At 33.9% G+C, this 22224-nt stretch overlaps 1 protein-coding gene across 1 annotated transcript in view; it reads left to right on the top strand.

The window, feature by feature from the left end:
- The window catches only part of LOC149784334 (uncharacterized), a 44176-nt gene that overhangs the window by 5362 nt on the left and 16590 nt on the right, over window positions 1-22224 (top strand). The window contains exon 2 of the mRNA XM_089932377.1: window positions 2087-2204. Within this exon, the coding sequence (XP_089788503.1) occupies window positions 2099-2204 (106 nt within the window). The 5' untranslated portion in view covers window positions 2087-2098. The remainder of the gene's footprint in view (window positions 1-2086; window positions 2205-22224) is intronic.

Raw genomic sequence — 22224 nt, 5'->3', positions numbered from 1 at the left:
ACATGTATACAACCCTTTGGGGGATTTAAATACATGTATACAACCCTTTTGGGGATTTAAATACATGAATACAACCCTTTGGGGGATTTAAATACATGTATACAACCCTTTTGGGGATTTATATACATGTATACAACCCTTTGGGGGATTTAAATACATGTATACAACCCTTTTGGGGATTTATATACATGTATACAACACTTTGTAGGATTTAAATACATGTATACAACCCTTTGGGGGATTTTAATACATGTATACAACCGTTTGGGGATTTAAATACATGTATTTAAATACATGTTAACAATCCTTTTGGGGATTTAAATACATGTATACAACCCTTTGGGGGATTTAAATACATGTATACAATCCTTTTGGGGATTTAAATACATATACACAATCCTTTGGGAGATTTAAATATATGTATACAACCCTTTGGGAGATTTAAATATATGTATACAACCTATGGGGGAATTTAAATACATATACACAATCCTTTGGGGGATTTAAATACATTTATACAACCCTTTGGGAGATTTAAATATATGTATACAACCTATGGGGGAATTTAAATACATATACACAACCCTTTGGTGGATTTAAATACTTGTATACAACCCTTTGGGGGATTTAAATACATGTATGCAACCCTTTGGGGGATTTAAGTACACGTATACGACCCTTTTGGGGATTTAAATACATTAATACAACTCTTTTGGGGATTTAAATACATGTATACAATCCTTTTTGGGATTTAAATACATGTATACAATCCTTTTGGGGATTTAAATACATGAATACAACCCTTTGGGGGATTTCAATACATGTATACAACACCTTGGGGGATTTAAATACATGTATATATCCCTTTGGTGGATTTAAATACATGTATACAACCCTTTTGGGGATTTAAATACATGAATACAACCCTTTTTCTGGATTTAAATACATGTATACAACCCTTTGGGGGATTTAAATATTTGAATACAGCCCTTTTGGGGAGTTACATACATATATACAACCCTTTTGGGATTTAAATACTTGTATACAACCCTTTGGGGGATTTAAATACTTGTGTACAGCCCTTTGGGGGATTTAAATACATGTATACAACTGATGGGGGAATTTAAATACATATACACATCTCTTTGGATGATTTAAATACATATAGACAACCCATTAAGGGATTTAAATACATTAATACAACTCTTTTGGGGATTTAAATACATGTATACAATCCTTCGGGGTATTTAAATACACATATACAACCCCTTGGGGGATTTAAATATATGTATACAGCCCATTGGGAGATTTAAATACATGAATACAACTCTTTCGAGGATTTAAATACATGTATACAATCCTTTTGGGGATTTAAATACATGTATACAATCATTTGGGGGATTTAAATACTTGTATACAATCCTTTGGAGGATTTAAATACATTAATAGAATCCTTTTGGGGATTTAAATACTTGTATACTACCCTTTGGGGGATTTAAATACTTGTATACAATCCTTTGGGGGATTTAAATACTTGTATACAACCCTTTGGGGGATTTAAATACTTGTATACAACCCTTTGGGGGGATTAAATACATGTATACAATCGTTTGGGAGATTTTAATACATTAATACAACTCTTTTGGGGATTTAAATACTTGTATACAATCCTTTGGGGGATTTAAATACTTGTATACAACCCTTTGGGGGATTTAAATAAATATATGCAAGATTTTGGGGAATTTGAATACATGAATACGACCCTTTGGGGGATTTAAATACATGAATACAACTCTTTGGGGATTTAAATAGATGTACACAATCCTTTGGGGGATTTAAATACGTGTATACAACCCTTTTGGGGATTTAAATACATGAATACAACCATTTTGTGAATTTAAATAGATGTATACAACCCTTTGGGGAATTTAGATACATGTATACAATGCTTTGGGGGATTTAAATACATGTTTCAAACCCTTTTGGGGATTTAAATACATTTATACAACCCTTTTGGGGATTTCTGAATGTATTGGGATAATAGTAGTTTTACTGTCTCAGTAATCGGCAATTTTTATGCTCATAGCTAGCACGGTCGATGGAGGGGGACTGGGTGACAGAACGAGACAAAGATGAAGGTTTTGCAGAATTGGACAGCCAAGAAGATGAAGCAATGGAAACCAATATGGCAGCAGAGGGTGAAGGTATACAGGGGATATACACTAACTTGTAAAATTACTTGACTGTCCATTTGAGCAAGGTGTTGGTGAAATTATCATGCTGAAATTAGTTGTTACTTGTCGGAAGAAACAGTATAGTTTTCTTTTGCATGCAGCTTATATTGTTGAACTGCTTTTGTAGAAGTTTTTCTTATTTCTGGTGGTACTTTACTTTAGGAAAGTCATTCCAAGAAATGAGACAATGATACTATACCTTGAAAGTTCAGTGGACCTTGTGCAAAATGTATTTTCTATGAAGTGCAAAAGGTGGTCCGTTTAAAATTTATTTACATATCTTCGTTGTTTCATTATCATTATAGTAAAAATAAACATTGCCTTTTGGAGCAACACAAACAAGAAAAGGCACTAATATTTTTAAACATTCTGTCTCGTTACAATTTTTACTTTTTTCTTTAGATATTTTGAGATGACAAATTTTGTGGTTTTTATTCTGAAATTGATATTTCAAATAGCATACATCATAAGTATGTAAGAACTCAGTAGCATAAACAGAAATAAAAAATATTTAAAATATAATGATTTTCACATGTTCTGTAAAAATCACTAACATAACACTGATACAGGGGTCAAATTAGACTTTAATTTTAGGGAGAAGTGTTGTCTTTTTAGACAGAACAAGGAGAAGTGAGAGTTCATCGGAGAGATGTGGATGTGAACCTCTGGGGCTCAATGAGTTAATCAGTGTTTTTTATTTTTATACTTTCTAACTAAAAGTTCACAATAATGGCACTTTCAAAGATTTCTAAATTCATTTGAAGAAAAAAAACTTTACCATGTACATAAGAGCAAATGCACAAGTCTTCAGATCATACTGTTCATCCTCATTTCTTTATTGCAGATAAAACGTTACCGTAACTATTCATTTATAACACACTAAAATGCATAATAGTACAGACATGGCTCCTTTATAGTCAGTATATGAACTAAATCCTTCTTTCCAGCCAAATCAACACAGACATGAGTGCATCTATTTTTAGAAGGAGGGGTTTTCATAATGTAATCATTCACTTTATATAGCTTCATTACAACAGTCCATTGATAGGATTGCAATTTTATGGTTTATTTATTTGTCTACCTGCTTGTAGTAATTTTAGGTATTGGTTAAATAGTATCTGCTTCGCTGCATTTTTTCCATATTTTCACAAATACGAGTCAAGTCAGAAAACAGATTTAACCTTACAACACTTCTCATGAATTCCATAACATAGTATTGTCCCATATGTTTTTGACCTACATAATTGCATTTTAAAGTTCTTTCTTTGAATTGTATATTTTTGTGAATATATTTGCCTGAGGATTTATGAAAACAGACAGTCTAATAAACTGGTACTTCCCAGACATAGCGATATCTGCCATTATTTCCCTGTTACTGGTTCACTTACAGTTTCAAACAAATGTTTTGACGAAATAGTGTACATGAGGCAGTTAAAATATCCAGATCACTGATTCTGATCTGAAAACACAAATTGCTATTTGCATACTATTGTTAAAGTTTTGAAATACAAATTTGTATGTTTTTATAATCAAAAGATAACATGCAGAAATAGGGCAGTGATAATTCTAACTTAATAGAGAAAGGGTTAGTTAGCCTAATTGTCAGTCAGCTGTCAAATTGCATGCCTGTGAAAGTGCAAGAGGTTGTTTGTCAGTGTAACTGATATCAAAACTTGGCATAGCTACTTATGGCTTTATGAATACGTTTTGCTACAATGCAGCACTAGAACTAACCAGGCTGAGGCGAGGGAGCATGTCAAAAAGTATGGTCAGTCAATGTACCTTTGAAAAAATCACAGGGTGAAGTCAGTTTCGCTTTCCGAAGGGAAGAAGGTGAAGTTTACATGTTTTAGGTGACTTAGTCTCCCATTTTGCCTGGTAGCATGACCCTTGAGATAGCAATATAACTTGGACCACTATCAGAACAATTCCATTGTTTGTTTCATCGGAAAAATAAATTATTAAAGCACAGAGTAAGCTTTTCTATATTTTGAACAATTATTTTTCTCAATCAGCTGACATTAGCAGAGAAATGAACATGTGCAGACTGAACTAACATACAAGATACAACATTAACTTTGTCACTGGCCATCTTCACAGAAACAGCCATTTAATACAGTCAAACCTTTCAAGACTTTCACTAAATTGAAATCCACTTGAAAGTAAAACATATTATTTTTGTTCCCAAATTATCTTTATTTTGTAAAATAAAAATCAGTAACCTTAAACCAAAAACAAACTTTGGGTTCCAGATTTTATTTTTGTACTTAATTGAACACTGCAAAACGAAAGTTTAACCAAAATATGGCCTGTTAGTTGCCAGATTCCAGTCATAAGAGTTAAACAATGACCAGTAATTATCCTAGAGCCGTTCTTGGAATAAAACAAAATCTAGTATACACATCTGGAAAACAATCAGTAGTCTTTACATTTGGCTGATGGAACTGTTTTCAGAGTTATTTGTTTGTAATATTTTGACAGTGGTTGTTTAAATTAAAGAAAATTATTTTTATTTGTTGGTCATCAATGTTTGGTATTACAAACCTGACTAATAATGTAATTTTAAGTTAAATATGAGAATGTCAATAAACCAAAACCCCTATCAGAACTGAAACTTCACTTGGTCAAATGTGTTTTCAGCCTTGAGAGTTCATGAAGTCCATCTGACCATTGCACCTTGCTTAATCTTTACATTTAAGTAATTTTGTTTCAGGCATTGTTGCAAGGCATCTGTGTCCCATTTTGATTTATAATATTTTTCTCTGACAACCTATTGTGGGACCAAAATATAAGAAAGAAAATCAACCACAAAGAATCACTTTCTGATCCCATATTAGTGGGAAAGCAAGACATAGTGGTCACTTTCTGAGCCCATATTAATGGGAAAGCAAGACATAGTGGTCACTTTCTAAGCCCAAATTAATGGGAAAGCAAGACATAGTGGCTACTTTCTAATCCTATATTAATGGGAATGCAAGACATAGTGGCTACTTTCTAATCCCATATTAGTGGGAAAGCAAGACATAATGGTCACTTTCTAAGCCTATATTAATGGGAAAGCAAGACATAGTAGCTTCTTTCTAAGACCATATTAATGGGAAAGCAAGACATAGTGGCCACTTTCTAAGACCATATTAATGGGAAAGCAAGACATAGTGGCCACTTTCTAAGACCATATTAATGGGAAAGCAAGACATAGTAGCTTCTTTCTAATCTCATATTAATGGGAAAGCAAGACAGTGGCTTCTTTCTAATCCCATATTAATGGGAAAGCAAGACATAGTGGCTACTTTCTAATCCCATATTAGTGCGAAAGCAAGACATAATAGCTTCTTTCTAATCCCATATTAATGGGAAAGCAAGACATAGTGGCTGCTTTCTAATCCCATATTAGTGGGGAAGCAAGAAATAGTGGCTACTTTCTAATCCCATATTAGTGGGAAAGCAAGATATAGTGGCTTCTTTCTAATCCCATATTAATGGAAAAGCAAGACATAGTGGCTACTTTCTAATCCTATATTAGTGGGAAAGCAAGACATAGTGGTCACTTTATAAGCCCATATTAATGGAAAGCAAGACATAGTGGCTACTTTCTAAGCCCATATTAGTGGGAAAGCAAGACATAGTGACTACTTTCTAAGCCCATATTAGTGGGAAAGTGAGACTTAGTGGTCACTCTCTATCTCATATTAGTGGGAAAGCAAGACATAGTGACTACTTTCTAAGCCCATATTAGTGGGAAATCAAGACATAGTGAGTACTTTCTAAGTCCATATTAGTGGGAAAGCAAGACATAGAGACTACTTTCTAAGCCCATATTAGTGGGAAAGCAAGACACTTAGTACTTTCTAAGTCCATATTAGTGGGAAAACAAGACATAGTGGTGACTTTACGAGCCCACGTTAATGGGAAATCAAGATGTAGTGATCACTTACTAAGCCCATATTAGTGGGAAAGCAAGACTTAGTGGTCACTGTCTATCTCATATTAGTGGGAGAGCAAGACACAGTGATCACTTTCTAAGCCCATATTTGTGGGAAAACAAGACATAGTGGTCACTCTCTAAGCTCATATTAGTGGGAGAGCAAGATACAGTGATCACTTTCTAAGTCCATACTAGTGGGTGAGCAAGTCACAGTGATCACTTACTAAGCCCATATTAGTGGGAAAGCAAGACTTTGTGGTCACTCTCTAAGCTCTTATTAGTGGAAGAGCAAGACACAGTAATCACTTTTTAAGTCCATATTAGTGGGAAAGCATAACAGTGGTGAATTTACAAGCCCAAATTATTTGGAAAACAAGACTAATGATTTTCTAAGCCCACATTTAATTTAATGGGAAATCAAGACATAGTGATCACTTTCTAAGTCCATATTAGTGGGAAAGCAAGACTTAGTGGTCACTCTCTATCTCATATTAGTGGGAGAGCAAGACACAGTGATCACTTTCTAAGCCCATATTTGTGGGAAAACAAGACATAGTGGTCACTCTCTAAGCTCATATTAGTGGGAGAGCAAGATACAGTGATCACTTTCTAAGTCCATACTAGTGGGTGAGCCAGTCACAGTGATCACTTACTAAGCCCATATTAGTGGGAAAGCAAGACTTTGTGGTCACTCTCTAAGCTCTTATTAGTGGAAGAGCAAGACACAGTAATCACTTTTTAAGTCCATAATAGTGGGAAAGCATAACAGTGGTGAATTTACAAGCCCAAATTATTTGTTAAACAAGACTAATGATTTTCTAAGCCCACATTTAATTTAATGGGAAGTCAAGACATAGTGATCACTTTCTAAGTCCATATTAGTGGGAAAGCAAGACTTAGTGGTCACTCTATAAGCTCATATTAGAGGAAGAGCAAGACACAGTGATCACTTTCTAAGCCCATATTATTTGGAAAACAAGACAGTAATGGTATTCTAAGCCCACAATAATGGGAAATCAAGACATAGTGACTACTTTCTAAGCCCATATTAATGGGAAAGCAAGACTTAGTGGTCACTCTCTAAGCCCATATTAGTGGGAAAGCAAGACAGTGGTCACGCTTTATGCTTATATTAGTGGGAGAGCAAGACACAGTGATCACTTACTAAGCCCATATTAGTGGGAAAGCAAGACACAGTGATCACTTTCGAAGCCCATATTAGTAGGAAAACAAGACATAGTATTCACTTCCAGATGGCTACAGTGTAATTTTAACCAAACGTTTTGCTAAAGACTTCTTGATAGTATGAGCTGAAGGTGTAGGCCATGGCATCATTATTTTTTTGTTTTTTATTTTTGAAATTACATACAAATATTGTTTATCAGATACTTTAAGGGAAGTATCACAAACACTTCATACATTTTTTCAGTGAACATTAAATGCATCATCCTAGTTGAATACAAATCCAATGATAATTAATAACTATATACCCATTACATGAAACAAGCCTGATATAGAATGTCAATATAAAGTTCAATTTTTTTCAAAAGTAACATAGACAAAAAAGTCATTTCATGCTAGACCATATTACTGACAGTATCTTGGAAAATGAATCTGAAGCTGTGTGTTGAATTTCATTAATTCAAAGCACTAAATGTGTGCAATGTTTATTATCAATATGTCTGTCAACTATAATAACTAGTCAAGTGAAATTGTTATAATTTAAGGAAGGAACACTTCTGTGATTATGAAAATGGACTTGTCTGCTCACTTCTCAGTTTTTCTACAAGTCAGATATATTGGAAGATCCAAATACTTAAATGGTCCATGCTAGAGGATGATTCTGTTGAAATACTGGTGGTTTTCATAGAATCTGCCACTTATACTGCCACAAAATGTCAAGTTCACTTCATCATGTATTGATTTCACAGCATTCATTTTGTCCAATGCAGTGGATTAATAATGAAAATAAAATGTCATTGTTTTGTTAACTTTATTTTTATAGAGGGAAGTGGAAAGATGGAAAAAGAAGTTTTGTTCTCAATTCGGTTTTGGTGCTAATTTGGTTGAATATAAAACCCCAAAATTACTTTGCTTTTTACTGATCTCCTGTCAAAAATTCAGAAAAAGTGATAAATTGATATTGTGTTGCTGAATCTGGTCTGTTTCTAATAAAATAATCATTGTGTCCAATATCTCATGCACATGAAACAAGGATTTTTGGTATGGAAATCACTGTGGATTTTCTGATGTAACCTATTTTCAGTTTGCTGCTTTTTGTTTAGAAAAGTTTTACTATTTATAGAAACTTCTGATATTAATTCTTTTATATTTTAATCATCTGATATGAAAATATGCAAAGACCAGTGGTTTCAAGTGACTGTTTTGAACTTTGCACACCTGCTTCTCTCTATTTTTGACAACTTTACCTTATTCTGGGTACAGAGAGATAATTTTGCCAAAATGCTGGAGTCCATCTTGGACCCAGACTTACTATGATTAATTGCACTTAGATGTAATGTCAGCATGTTTAGTATGAGTTCTGGTTTTAAGAAAATGTCAGCTCCTATAGAGTACACGATTAAGCCTTTGAATCATTGATTATGGAATCAGGGAAAAGTTCCTGCAAGCACGATTTACTAACATTCGATTGGGATATTGAAAATAACAATTCTGGGGTTGCTGACTGAAATTTAGGATGCCTCAATTTAATCCTTGTACTGAGAAATTACCACTGATGGTGCAATATTCAGTGTACTGTACTAAATAAAAGATTCATTCATTGTCAGATTACATTGAAAGTAGACGTTATGGCACTTATTTGACATCGGTAGATTTGTTTAAAAAATTCAGTCCTTTTTATAAAGAGGTGTAATTTTAAGTGCTTTTTGTCCTAATTTAAAACAACCATTGGCTATAAGACTTTATACATACCAGCTTGTGCAGTTAAACAGAGTCAAGTTAACATTTTTATTCTGTACATGCAAATTTGTGAGTTTCAAGATTTATACATGTTTCTAATATTACATTCTTTGTTTTGGTACACATCACACACTCTGTCTAACTCAGATGTTATGTAAGAATCTCAAAATAGAAACAGCTCTTCAGGGATGGTCCTGGCTTTAAAAAAGTTGTTGCCAAAAATATCGCCAACCTTAATATTTTGCTGCCAGTTTTCAAAAAATGTCACCAGAACAAGTAGTGAATATTTTTCCAAGTCTATTAATGTAATAGGCAATGAAATGAGATAGTTATTACTTTATTGACAACAAACAATACATCCATAATATTACAAAATAAATCATTACATGTCTGTTTTGCACTACTTCTATGGTCTTTGCATCCCACATCACCATTAGTGCAAATGTGTGACTGTTGTCACCTGAAATAAATGCAGTATCAAATGTAAAATATCTACTTTCCTGACATCTACAGTCTTTCTCTCTTTCTTTAATAGAAACATCAGGTATTAAGCAAATCTATATTATGTAAATTATTTTCCAAATAATAGTTTTGTAAAGAACTTTATTAGTTAATGACATTTTAAACAGAACCCCTATGATCGTAAAGTTTGGAAATTTATTTTTGCTGCACTTTGCGTGATTTGCATGTAGTGAATTGCTTCCTAAACCCCAAGAATGATCTCGCAATGCTGTGAGTTTTGTTCTGGACAAGCAAACTAGGATTGCCATTCCCCCAATGAAAGTTACCCGAGTCAACACCTGGCATTAATGTACAGTATATATAAGCATTAACTGCCATCATTAAACTAAAAGAAGTCATGAAGAAACATATCACTGAGCACATGTGCCCCTCAAAAAATAATTTGGAATAAATATGTTATTTAGTAAACAATGTTATATGCATATATGAGTTAACAATAAGGAAATAAGGTGGGATATAAAATGTGGGAAATAGTTATCACATGTATGGTGGCTTGAGACCACATTTGAACTGTTAGCATAAATTCACACCCATTTTAGGCATCGTTAGTTATAACAAAAAAGCGCATTGTTTATTTGTCAATCAGTTAATAGTGCTTTCACGCACTGTAGAACAGGCGGTTTCTTTTGAAGTATGCCAAAGAGGTTTGAGTCTAACCTTCAGCTGTTGTGCGGTTTGGGCACAGCCGACCAGAGTATGAAATGAGGGCACTTTGTGGGATGGGATAACACACTCCACATTAGAAATGGCGTGTCTTTTGAGAATTTCACGTGTATTCGACCCGAAAAATCAGTGAATATTTAGTGAAAACATACTTAACTATGCCACAAAAAGAACTCTCCGATTGTAAGTCCCAATCTGCGTGTTTTCGAATTCACTGTCCTAACCTGGTTTTTTAAAAGATTTATTTTTTGCTTGACAGGCTAGAATAACTGATAGGTATTAACTAAATATATTTAATGACAATTTGAATTCTTTGGAAATCTTTCTGTACATTTGAAACTTCAACAGAGAAGGGGCATTTTTCATTGGAACATATTCAGATTTCTTGGAACTATTGGAATTGAAAGGACTTTTAGGAAATAGGAATTCATTCACCATGCTGTAAGTTAATTTAAGTTGCACTTGAAGCATTACTACCATCACTACATGTAGATGATGTAGGACTGTCCGGTATAACATCAGGTTCAGTGAATGTGTTGTGTGATGAATTTGCACTAAATCCAAATGCTATTAATTTTGTTAACTTACTCTTTGGATGACACACAACGTCGAACTTAGGTTTATACATGATATAGTTGCACTTTTGACAGTATATAATTCTGATTGAGATTTTTCCCTTTTCTTGGTATTTATACACAGCAATCGGTACTTAAAGGTAATCAGTTTTCTCTGAAGTTTCAGCAAAACTATTTTATTGGTATATTTTTTAAAAATACAGAAGGATTAGCCGTCGTTCAAAATTATTGTAGCTGACTCTGTTTGTGTCTTCAGATTTCAGTCAATTGTAGGTATAGTCTGGTAGCATGACTGAGTGTATCACTGCATACAGTACTCAGGACAGATGTCAACATAAGTGGTCTATCATGTAACAATGCAATGTAAAGATGGGTTTGTCAATACGAACAAAGGATTTGTTTATGTAACAGATAGATTCCAGTGCATTGTGTATCCAAGTTTGTGGCTTCCTTTCATGGTCCCTTTGAATGTCTCCACTCCAAATCCATAATTGTATGTACAGATTAAACAGCCATAAAGGTTGTCACACAAAAAAATCACCAGATGGTATATTTTGTCACCAATAAGGAAAAAGAATTGCAATTTGTGACATTGGCGAAGCCCAGGACCATCCATAGCTCTTAAATTGTTAAAAAGGGCAAATTTTAAAACCAAAATGTTTTGATTCTGTTCAGTAAGGGTCATAAGTAATCAATGATAAAAACCCAATTTCATCCAGGGGAGAAAAAAAACAACAGAAAATGACTAGACTATGAATTTTCCTTATGAAGTGCGTGAATGCTACTGACTTCTAGTATGGTCACCACAACAACTATTATTGCTCCCCACAAACAGAAAGTCATTTATCTGAGGGCTGCGCTTGCCAGTAGAATCATATAATGACTAGTTGTACTAAATGAAAAAAATGGTGTTTGCTCAGACATATAATATGACCATAACAGTGACCATCTTAATAATAATAATAAAAGACTTTATTTAGAGAAGGTAACTCAGTTAGTTACAGAACTAATCTACCTTGAGGCCTTCCATCTGTTATGTACAATATATACAGTATATACATCGTGATGTGAAGAAGCTGGCTTGACACTGGATAATTAAGTGATTTTAAAAATCAAAGTATCAATCCTGGAACATATACACATGCATCTTTGAATGTATAAACATATAAAAAATATAAAATATCATCATGCATTGAAAAATTCAACTGTGAAAATTACAGAAAAACATAAAAGCAGGCAGTGTTTATTGTACTAGAACTGTTCAGTTGTCTAAAGATCTTACCCATTTGAGATATTGATTATGAAAAGAAGAAATACTAGGAGCCTGCCTTTAATGTCACTATTAATGTTGTTCCATACCAATGGACCAGTATGTTGAAAACCTTTTTTAAACAATACCTTCTTTGGCCTTGGTATTCCTTCTTAATGACCATAAATTTGGAGTACCATCAGCATCTCTTTGGTGTAAGATTTTGCTTAGATAGACAGGGATGGCTTTTCTGGATACTTCATACATCAATTTTGCTTTTTTAAGAACCATTCTTTCATGTATTGTTAAAACCTTTATATTATTCATTGCATCCTGGAAATTGTCTAAACAATGATCTAGAATTAATTGGCAAGCCCTCTTTTGGAGTCTTAAAAGTAACAGTTGTTATGTTTGAATTAAGGTATTATGCCAAATTATATTACAATAGTCCAGATATGGCTGAATATAACTTTTATAAAAGATGACCCTATACTGAAGAGGAATGTATGTTTTGATTCTTCTCAGTAGCCAAAGATAAAAATTAACCTTCTTTGAAACATGTTTAATGTGAATAGACCAGGTAAGATTTTGTTATCTTATGAATACAACAAGAATTTTGTCATGAGAGGTCATGTTACGGCTAACATTGTCAAATAGAACCTGGAGTTTGTCACTATCTAGCCTTGCTAATTTTTGTTGTGTTGTAACTAGTAGGGCTTTCATTTTTCTGTATTTATGATCATACTGTTTTCTTTGCACCATCCTTAAAGTCTGTTGTGAGCATCTTGTAAGATATTTTTAAGTACCATTTTGGTTTTACCTATCTAAGATAGTGTTGTATGATCTGCGTAGAGGTCAGTGGAAGAAATTGAAGTTCCTATCTTAAGAGGTAAGTTGTTGATAAATAGAATGAATAACAGAGGTCCAAGGATAGAGCCCTGTGGTACTCCACAATTAATATGTTTACTTTGAGAAAGTTGACCATTTAAAGATACTTTTTTGCATTCTATCGGTTAAGTAAGAAGTAAACCAGTTTAGGGAGTTTTCACTGCATTGATAGATTTTTTAGTTTTTCAAGCAAAATTTCATGGTTTACAACAAGGTCAGAAGCTTTATAAAAATCAACCATAATAGTGCCTACCATTTCTCCTTGATCTAATGTTTTCAGACATTTATAAATCAAAGATACAAGTGCAGTTTCACAGGAGTAATTCTGTCAAAAGCCAGACTGATTATTATGAAAAAGATCATAAGTGTTCAAATAGTTGAGAAAATAATCATGTACACGTTTTTCTAGTAGAGAGAAAAGAAAGGATAGAGATGGGTCTGTAGTTATTGACATCATCTTTTGTTCCAGCTTTATACAAAGGTGTAACCTTGGCAGTTTTCCATGTTTGTGGAAATTTGTTAGACATAATACTTTCATTGCAAATGAAAGCTATTATCTCTAAAGTCTTGAATATCTTGTTCTTGCTACTTTTGAATTGATTGCCCTATCAGCATCAGGTTTTCACTAAATGTTTTCTTATAATGTCTAGTTGGTCCTAAATAAAAATGGTGCCGATTTAACATTTAGCAGGGCAGCCATCTTGGTAATCTTACTGCTACTGTTCTTCAGAACAGGAAGTCATATTGGAATGTTTCAGCAGAAAACTTCATATGATGTCTGCTTGGTCGTAAATAAAAATTGGTCCCTCTTGGACATCCAGTATGGACACAACAATGGCCAACTTGAAAATTTTGGATGGTCATTGGGTTTTTACTAAAAGACATCTTAAGATGTCTGGTTGATTCTAGATGAAAATGGTGCCAATCGAACATAATATGGCCACAATGGCAGTCATCTTGAAATCTCAACAATTACCCAGGTACTCGTGTACCTGCCTATTGAAAATAACCTGGGTAATAAAATAGGTTCAGATCAAAATTATAGGAGCGAGCATGACACATAATAATCATTACAGTTTATCCATTGTTAGACCTCCACCATATTTCCTTATTTTCTGTTTACAATAACTGTACATGAAACAGTTCCAGGACAACAGACGAGTTTCTTGAATGTGAAACCATATGTCACAGTCATTGTATTTTGATATATACCTAGCAGACAAGTCTAAATTGAAAAAAAATAAAATGGTGCCAGGTATTATGAGAAACAGGCTTTATTGATGTGACTCATGGATGTTATATGATTGAAAAATGTTGTAGGAGTGGGAGTTTGTTAATATTAAAAAAGTGTTGCATCAGGAAAGGACAAATCATGGCACTTTACAAATTTTAAAAGAAGAATTCAACAGTGATGTGGACTTCATGAATCATGAACATTTAGTGAAAGTTAGATATATGGACTAGTAAAAGTGGGTGTTATGCATGAATAATTTATAAATTTTTGTTGTCAGTGATGATACTTACTTCTAATCCACAAGGATTTTACCAGCTTATGACAAGAATTTTAACTGCAGATCCAGTTGAGTAGAAAAAATAAATATACATTTTTCATACAGTTTTCTGTAATTATGGCATATAATATATAGTTTGCTTTTTTTAATGCTCATATTGCTCTTTTTTGCCTCATATATTAATAATAATTTTACTTATACCTCCCTTGGCGGTTGACTTGTATAAACCTTCAACAATGCACATTCACATTTATTACAAATTCACTTGATCAGATACCTGAGTAACTGATTGTTAGGAATGACAGGTACCCCATCGAAGTTTCCTAAAATTTTTATAGCTTCATTAATGTCCAATATGGCCATGATAGTGACTGACTTGAAAATCTTGTCATTACTCATCCTAGTACTAGGTGGAAAGTTACATTGACATTGTGTTTTTATCAGAAGACTTTTAATGATGTCTAGTTCTAACAGGATTACAAACTTAATTAGTTTTTCCCACTGTTACCCATGAAGCAAAGCTTATGTTACCAGCAACAAATTGGATGAGTTCAGAAACGAGTTGAATTACAAACTTAATTAATTCCATTGATACCTATGAAAAAGAGTCTGAGGAATGCATGTATGGTCAAGTATATTTTTGTCATCAAGATCTCTGATGTTTTCAGTAATGGACAAGGTCCATGCATACTAAGTTCATGATCTTTCATCAAATTTGCTGAGCTTGTTGCTGCTATGGGGGCCATATTTCTGATCCAGTTATGATCAGACTTCGTATATATGCTTATATCATCAAGATATTTAACTTGTTCCATAATAAGTGAGATGTACTCATTAATGAGGTGATATGACATGATTGACTGAGTTATTGTCACTCTGGAAATCATATTTCTGATGTCGTTTTGATCAAATTTAAATAGAGATTAAATCTTGAAGTGCTTAGATGGGTTCAAGAATGAGTGAGATCCATACATACGCATGATGTTATCTTGTATTTGATTGGCTGAGATTGCTACCACTTGAAACCATATTTGTGATCCAACTTGGATCAGAGTTTGAACATGTGCTCATATCAAGACCTTGAACAACTTCATTAATGAGCAAGATTCATGAATATAAATAATTTGTTTTTGCATTCGATTGGCAGAACTTACTGCCACTCTGGAATCCATAACTCTGATCTGATTTTGATACAAATTGGAATATAGGCTTTTATATCATAAACATCTTGGATCATTTCAGATAGTGAGCAGGATCCACCCATCCTGAGGAGGTGATTTTGAATGTGGTTGTCTGAGTTTTTTCAGGGTTCATATGACCTTTGAGAGTTTGGGAAAAATGAGGTAGCATTTTCAAGGCCTTGAAAGTTTGGGAAAATTGAGCAGATTACCCTGACATCTTTAAAAGTCTTTGAAAGTTGTAATAAACCCCAAAATTTTAAATTCTTTCCATGATGACAAATTAAATTGTCCAAGATTGTTAGATTCAGATGTTATAGTCTGACTAAACCAACCCGTTTGTACCCCCCTACTTATTTCAATAATGGAAACCTTTAATGTGATAAAAAATGCAAGGAACCTAGTCAAATCATTCATTGATTTATAATTTCTATCTTAACTGAGTAGAGTGGCCCTAACACCATCATAATCTGCATGTTTCATGCTTAATGGAAGGTTTCAGTATAATAGACGGACATGCTTGAGATCCATTTCCAGTTCCTGGACAAGTCCATTTTTAGCACAGGGGTGTGTGCATGACTACAGATGTACATACATATGTCGTCTGCTTCTGATATTTACAATGTTGAATCAAGCAATAGAAAAGAATGACAACAACAAATTTGCCTTTCAAGTGGATTTAACAAGAGGTTTAATTTCTGTGTTCATGTGTGCAAATGGGATATAATTCCAAACACTCAAAAGTTGTGGTAATTTATAGAACTATCCAGCAGTTACAGAATAGGATGTCTCAATATGGAAAATTAGTGGATGAAGTTATCCAGTCAGACAATCATGCCTTGAAATGCTTCAATAGAACAGATAACAGCCTTGATGAAGTGTTTTATTCTGTCCTTTACAAAAGAAAGGAATATGTTGAACTTTGGAACATTCTCCAGAAAATGTTGTTGTTGTCAACATGGGCAGGCAACAGTGGAGAGAGGATTTTCTATCAACAAACATGTATCTGTTGAGAACCTCAGCAGAGAAAGCCTCAGAGCTCAAAGGTTAATCATTGACACAATGAGAATAGCAGGTGGACCTTTGGAAATCATCATTATCAATGAAATGATGACACATACCTCCTCAGCAAGACATAAGTACCATGCCTATCTGGATAAGAAGAAAGCAGAGGAGGAGAGTAAGGAGAAAATCAGAAAAAGAAAGAAACGGGAGTTAGCCATGGATGAAGTGGAAGAACTTAAAGCCAAAAAGCTGACATTGCTAGCCTACATGCTTCCTCTGTTCAGGAGGCAGAAGAAACAGAGTTAAAAGGACTTATCATGCTTGCAACATAGTCAAATGCTCTTAGGAGAAGAGCAGAGGAAAAGATGACAGTGGTGGCTTCTGTTTCCAATATGACTGAAGAGAAAAAGCAGCAACTATAATAATGCATTTAAAGCAGTGCTGATGTCTGATAAGAGAACAGTTTTTTTTGTATAAAATCTGATTCATAAGTTACATATTTCTGAAATAAGAATGAATGTTAACCTATCTTCCAGATCATCAAAAAGCAAATTTTAGGAAATTAATTATAGTTTGGATTTCATCATTAAACAATATTTATAGGTTACTGCATTTGTATGGGAAAATATGAACGAGTTTTGGGATGGAATACTGCACGACCTTGTGAGTGCAGTATATCCTTCCGACAAAACGAGTTCATATTTTCCCATACAAATGCAGTAACCTTTTTATTATATGCTCATTTTTTTATTCGACTTAAGGTTTAATTATATAAACAAAATGCACTACCAGAAACAACATAAATGCATGAATGCCGTATTCCAAACTAAATACACAAATGCAGATTTGTCATTACACAATGACATCATTATTAATGCGCACATAACTCCGCCCAGATAAATTTGAACTTAGTAGCGCACGTCTAGTTAAAATTGAAATTTGCAGTCATATTGTGAATGAATGCACATTGCAACAACTTTTCCATTTGATCTGGAATGAATATATATTTGTATTTTGTTTCGATTCGACGAAAGTTTGTGATTTTGGACTGGATTCATCTGTGCAAATTATACATGAAATACATCGGATTGAAGTGGCACGGGAGAAGCGTGTTTACGTCTGCAAATGTGTTTCTGTTTCTGTCATTGAATGTTTGAAATCATAACGTGGGAAAAATATGAAGTCTTTCAATTGCAATTATCAAAAAGACGCTATGGAATTTAATGCTTATTTCATTTTGAGTGCAGTAAGGAGGATGCAGTTGCACTTATCATCTAAATTACAGCACAGTTTCAAAATCTGTAATGCAGATTGAAAACCTATGACATGGCTCATATAATTCGGATTTGCAGAATTAAGAAAAAACATTTTGAGGAAATTCAGGATGTAAAACTGTAAGTATATTTGATTTTGCCATTCTTATCACCAGATAAAGAAGACAGTATATGCCTTGTCACTTGTATGTTATTTGTAAGGACCTAATCTTCTGTCTTTTATATAATGTAGCTAGCCTAAATCCGTAACATTGTATCAACGCAGAATGTGCCAAAACAGCTGGGGGTTCTTGCAGTCCACAAAACATGTTTTAGTTCATTCAGAAACAAATTTAAATAACCACAACATAAAGAGCCTCTTATGCAAGTGTATATGATTTGTTTACAAATCAAAAGTGCTGGCATCTGCGTCATTGTTTGTTTACAATAGAAAGTAGTTCCTTTATTCACGTGAATGCTATATGTGTATTGTCGTGCGCGTTCAGTATCGGGGAATATTGAACGATTCTGACAATGTAAAGTTAACGGGGAAAAAAATGAGCATATAATAATGTAGTATTTTGCATTTGTTGTTTTCTCAAATAACTGTATACAAAATGCAAAAATAGGTATTGGAAATCTATGTTTGTGGTCTTCGAAAGTTTGGGAAAAGTCTTTAAATTTAGCATTCAGAGTTCAGTATGAACCCTGTTGTTACTTATCTTAAAGCAGTAACTTTGATGTGATATTGTTCAAGCTGCAGTTATGGTTGTGTAATCAAAATTTCACAACCATGCATATTAAAGAGACAATCTTGCATGTGATTGGCTGAGCTTGTTAGCTCACTAGAGACTGTAGTCCTGAGCTAGTTTTAAAAAAACATTGTAAACAGGTTAAAAATTTATTAAAATCTTAGATGCGTACAGTTATGTGCAAGATTTGTGTATAATTAATTTGATTTCACATTAATTAGTTGAATTTTACAAAACTGTGTTGACCCTATTTCAGATCATATTTTGATAAAACTTGGCAAGAAGACATCTATCATCAAGATATATAATTGTCTCTGTGTATTAATGACATAATCTTGTGTATGCTTGACTTTGCTTATTACTGATTTAGAGACTGCAAAATAGGCTAATATCATCAAGATGTTGAATTATTTTTATCATGAGTGGCAGTCTGTTCATAATCATGAGGCCATCTTGCATCTGTTGTGATTATTTTACTGCTCTAGAGACCACTTTTTGTATAGGATTTTGATCAAACTGAAGAAAAAAAGGCCTATATAAGAAAGCTTGTGAATGAGTATAATTATGAGTGAGGTGCATATTAATGTTAAATAGATTTATAATAACAAGACAGGTATGATAACTAGCAAGATCTAAATATATTATTGAGGTAATCTTGTGTTTGTTTGGTGGAATTTGTTGCCACATTGGAACCTTACAGTAAGCTTATATTATCATTGTCATAAATATTGTCTGTGATATGTGATAGATGCTGTTGAGATACATGTACATTTAATCTGATTGGTTGATCTTGTCACCCCGCTAGATATAAAAACTATTCCTTTTGAACTTGATAAATGGGTTTATATCATCAAGATCTTCAGTTATGAGCACAAGACTTTGCATAGTATGCCTTTATCTTTGGAAATAACTTTTATTAGAATATAGTCATTGGTTAACTACTTTATCATTCAAGTCATCTTGCCAAATACAACAACCCATGCCAGGCAGTGGATGATTATGTAATGGGTTCACAATGTGTTTTAGACAAACAACTTATTAATGGGACCAATTACTAGTGACTAATAAAAGGGCCTTGGTGTGTCACAAGAGTCCTAGCCCTGAAAATGTAGTGTGCTACATGCTAGGATATCTAGGGTGTGTCACAAGTGCTCTGAACACATTCTGTGCTACATGTTAGGATATCTGATGTGTGTGTCACAAGAGTCCTCATTCTGAAGATCTTGTGCACTACATCATAGGGTATCTAGGGTGTGTCACAAGAGACTCAGCTCTGAATATGTTTCAGTTACATGCTAGAATATATGGGGGTGTCACAACAGTGCTAGCCCTGACTATGTAGTGTGGTACACGGTAGGACAAATAGTGTCACTATAGTACTAGCCCTGAATATGTAGTGTGTTACATGGTAGGACAAATAGTCACAATAGTGCTAGCCTTGAATATGTAGTATGCTACATGGTAGGACAAATAGAGTATCACAACAGTGCTAGTCCTGAATATGTAGTGTGCTACATGGTAGGACAAATAGAGTATCACAACAGTGCTAGTCCTGAATATGTAGTGTGCTGCATGGTAGGACAAATAGAGTAGAGTGTCACAATAGTACTAACTCTGAATATGTAGTGTGTTACACGGTAGGACAAACAGAGTGTCACAACAGTGCTAGTCCTGAATATGTAGTGTGCTGCATGGTAGGACAAATAGAGTTGAGTGTCACAATAGTACTAACTCTGAATATGTAGTGTGTTACATGGTAGGACAAACAGAGTGTCACAACAGTGCTAGTCCTGAATATGTAGTGTGCTACATGGTAGGACAAATAGAGTATCACAACAGTGCTAGTCCTGAATATGTAGTGTGCTGCATGGTAGGACAAATAGAGTAGAGTGTCACAATAGTACTAACTCTGAATATGTAGTGTGTTACATGGTAGGACAAACAGAGTGTCACAACAGTGCTAGTCACAACAGTGCTAGTCCTGAATATGTAGTGTGCTACATGGTAGGACAAATAGTGTCACAGTAGTCCTTGCCCTGAATATATAATGTGATACATGCTAGGATATCTAGGGTGTGTTACAAGAATCCTGCAGTAGTTCCGAATATGCTGTGTGGTACATGCTAGGACATATAGGGTATGATCATTCATACTTTCATGGCTCAAATTTAACCATCACTTGCTTGTGAAGTACAAGTAAATTATAAAGAATATGAGCTGATATTTCAAATTCTGACATCATCAGCAAATTCAGATTTTCTAGTGATATAGAGCCAGTCAATAATAAAAGCACTTTAAATATGTATATTCAGCAAAATATAGACCATTCTCAGAATGTATTCGTGTATTCATGTGACCCTGGGTCAAGGAATCCAAAACGAGGCTAAGCTAGGCACTAGCTTCATTTTAGCTCACAACCATGGCTGCTACAATCGATTCTGGCAAGGGAAAAAAATCGTGATGAATATTGTTCTGTTTTGTTGCGCATTGGCAATGCTAGAATTCACATAGATTTAAGCTTCCACCATATTCCATCAGTGAAGAAGATGGAACTTTGTAGAACATGGATTGTTGCAATATGTCCTGATGAGGAGCCGAATTTTAATATAACAAACTGGATGATTGTTGGTGTGTTTGCAAATGAGTGTTTATATGTGTTTTATAATGGTAGGTTTCTACAAATGTTACCCCTAGTCCCATTCCACAAAACAGGGTCATCGAAAACTGGGCGTTCCATCATGCAGCACACTTATATCAGAGATTATAAATTGATGTACAGGTAGTAATTACAGAAAAAGAAAACTTTATTATCTTGTTGAAAAAATAAATAGAAACAGTAGAATGAAAATGAACACGCTAGAGAAGAGAGATAGTACCAGTACATTGAAAATGATGAGAGGACAAGTTCAATGAAATTATGAGAGATAGATAGAGAGAACGTAACTGGATAAGAATTAATGAAACTGTTGATAAAACATATTGATGTGTATAAACATAAGGGAAAATGCACACTTAAATCACAGGCTGTTGAAATTCTATCATTGTTGTAAGTTAATGTCAGAGAATCCCCCAGAAAGGAAAGCAAATATATATATATACATGTATGTGATTTTTTTTCCTCCCTTTTTTCTTGCATATCCTGGCATTTTTATTTACTACAGTGATATAATTTCAATGGCCTGTGCTGAAATAATTGTTTGTTTTTTGAGAACTAATTATTTAAATTAACTCATGTTTTATTTTTTGTTTTGTTAGATTGTCACAAATACAGTTGTCTGTTCTAGACACTTTAAGCAACAGGACTATAAATGGACACCCTACAGACATTGCTAAAACCTTATGCTATTCCATCAATCTTTACTTGGACAACTTGATCTGCCTAGTTTAGCCTCGTTTTCTCAATACATTAATATTCATGAGGATCTCATTAAGAATGGTTATTCCAAAATGTCAAACAAGATTTGCTGTGTTGATTCCTTTACCATAAGATTTTAATATCCAAAAACTTGTCACACTTGAACTGCAAATAATACATAGTGGACTAGGT

This window comes from Sinohyriopsis cumingii, chromosome 14 (assembly GCF_028554795.1).
Source record: "Sinohyriopsis cumingii isolate HCF-2022 chromosome 14, ASM2855479v2, whole genome shotgun sequence".
NCBI lineage: Eukaryota > Metazoa > Mollusca > Bivalvia > Unionida > Unionidae > Sinohyriopsis > Sinohyriopsis cumingii.
Note: the sequence above shows the minus strand (reverse complement) of the source record. Positions and strands in the feature narration are given on the sequence as shown.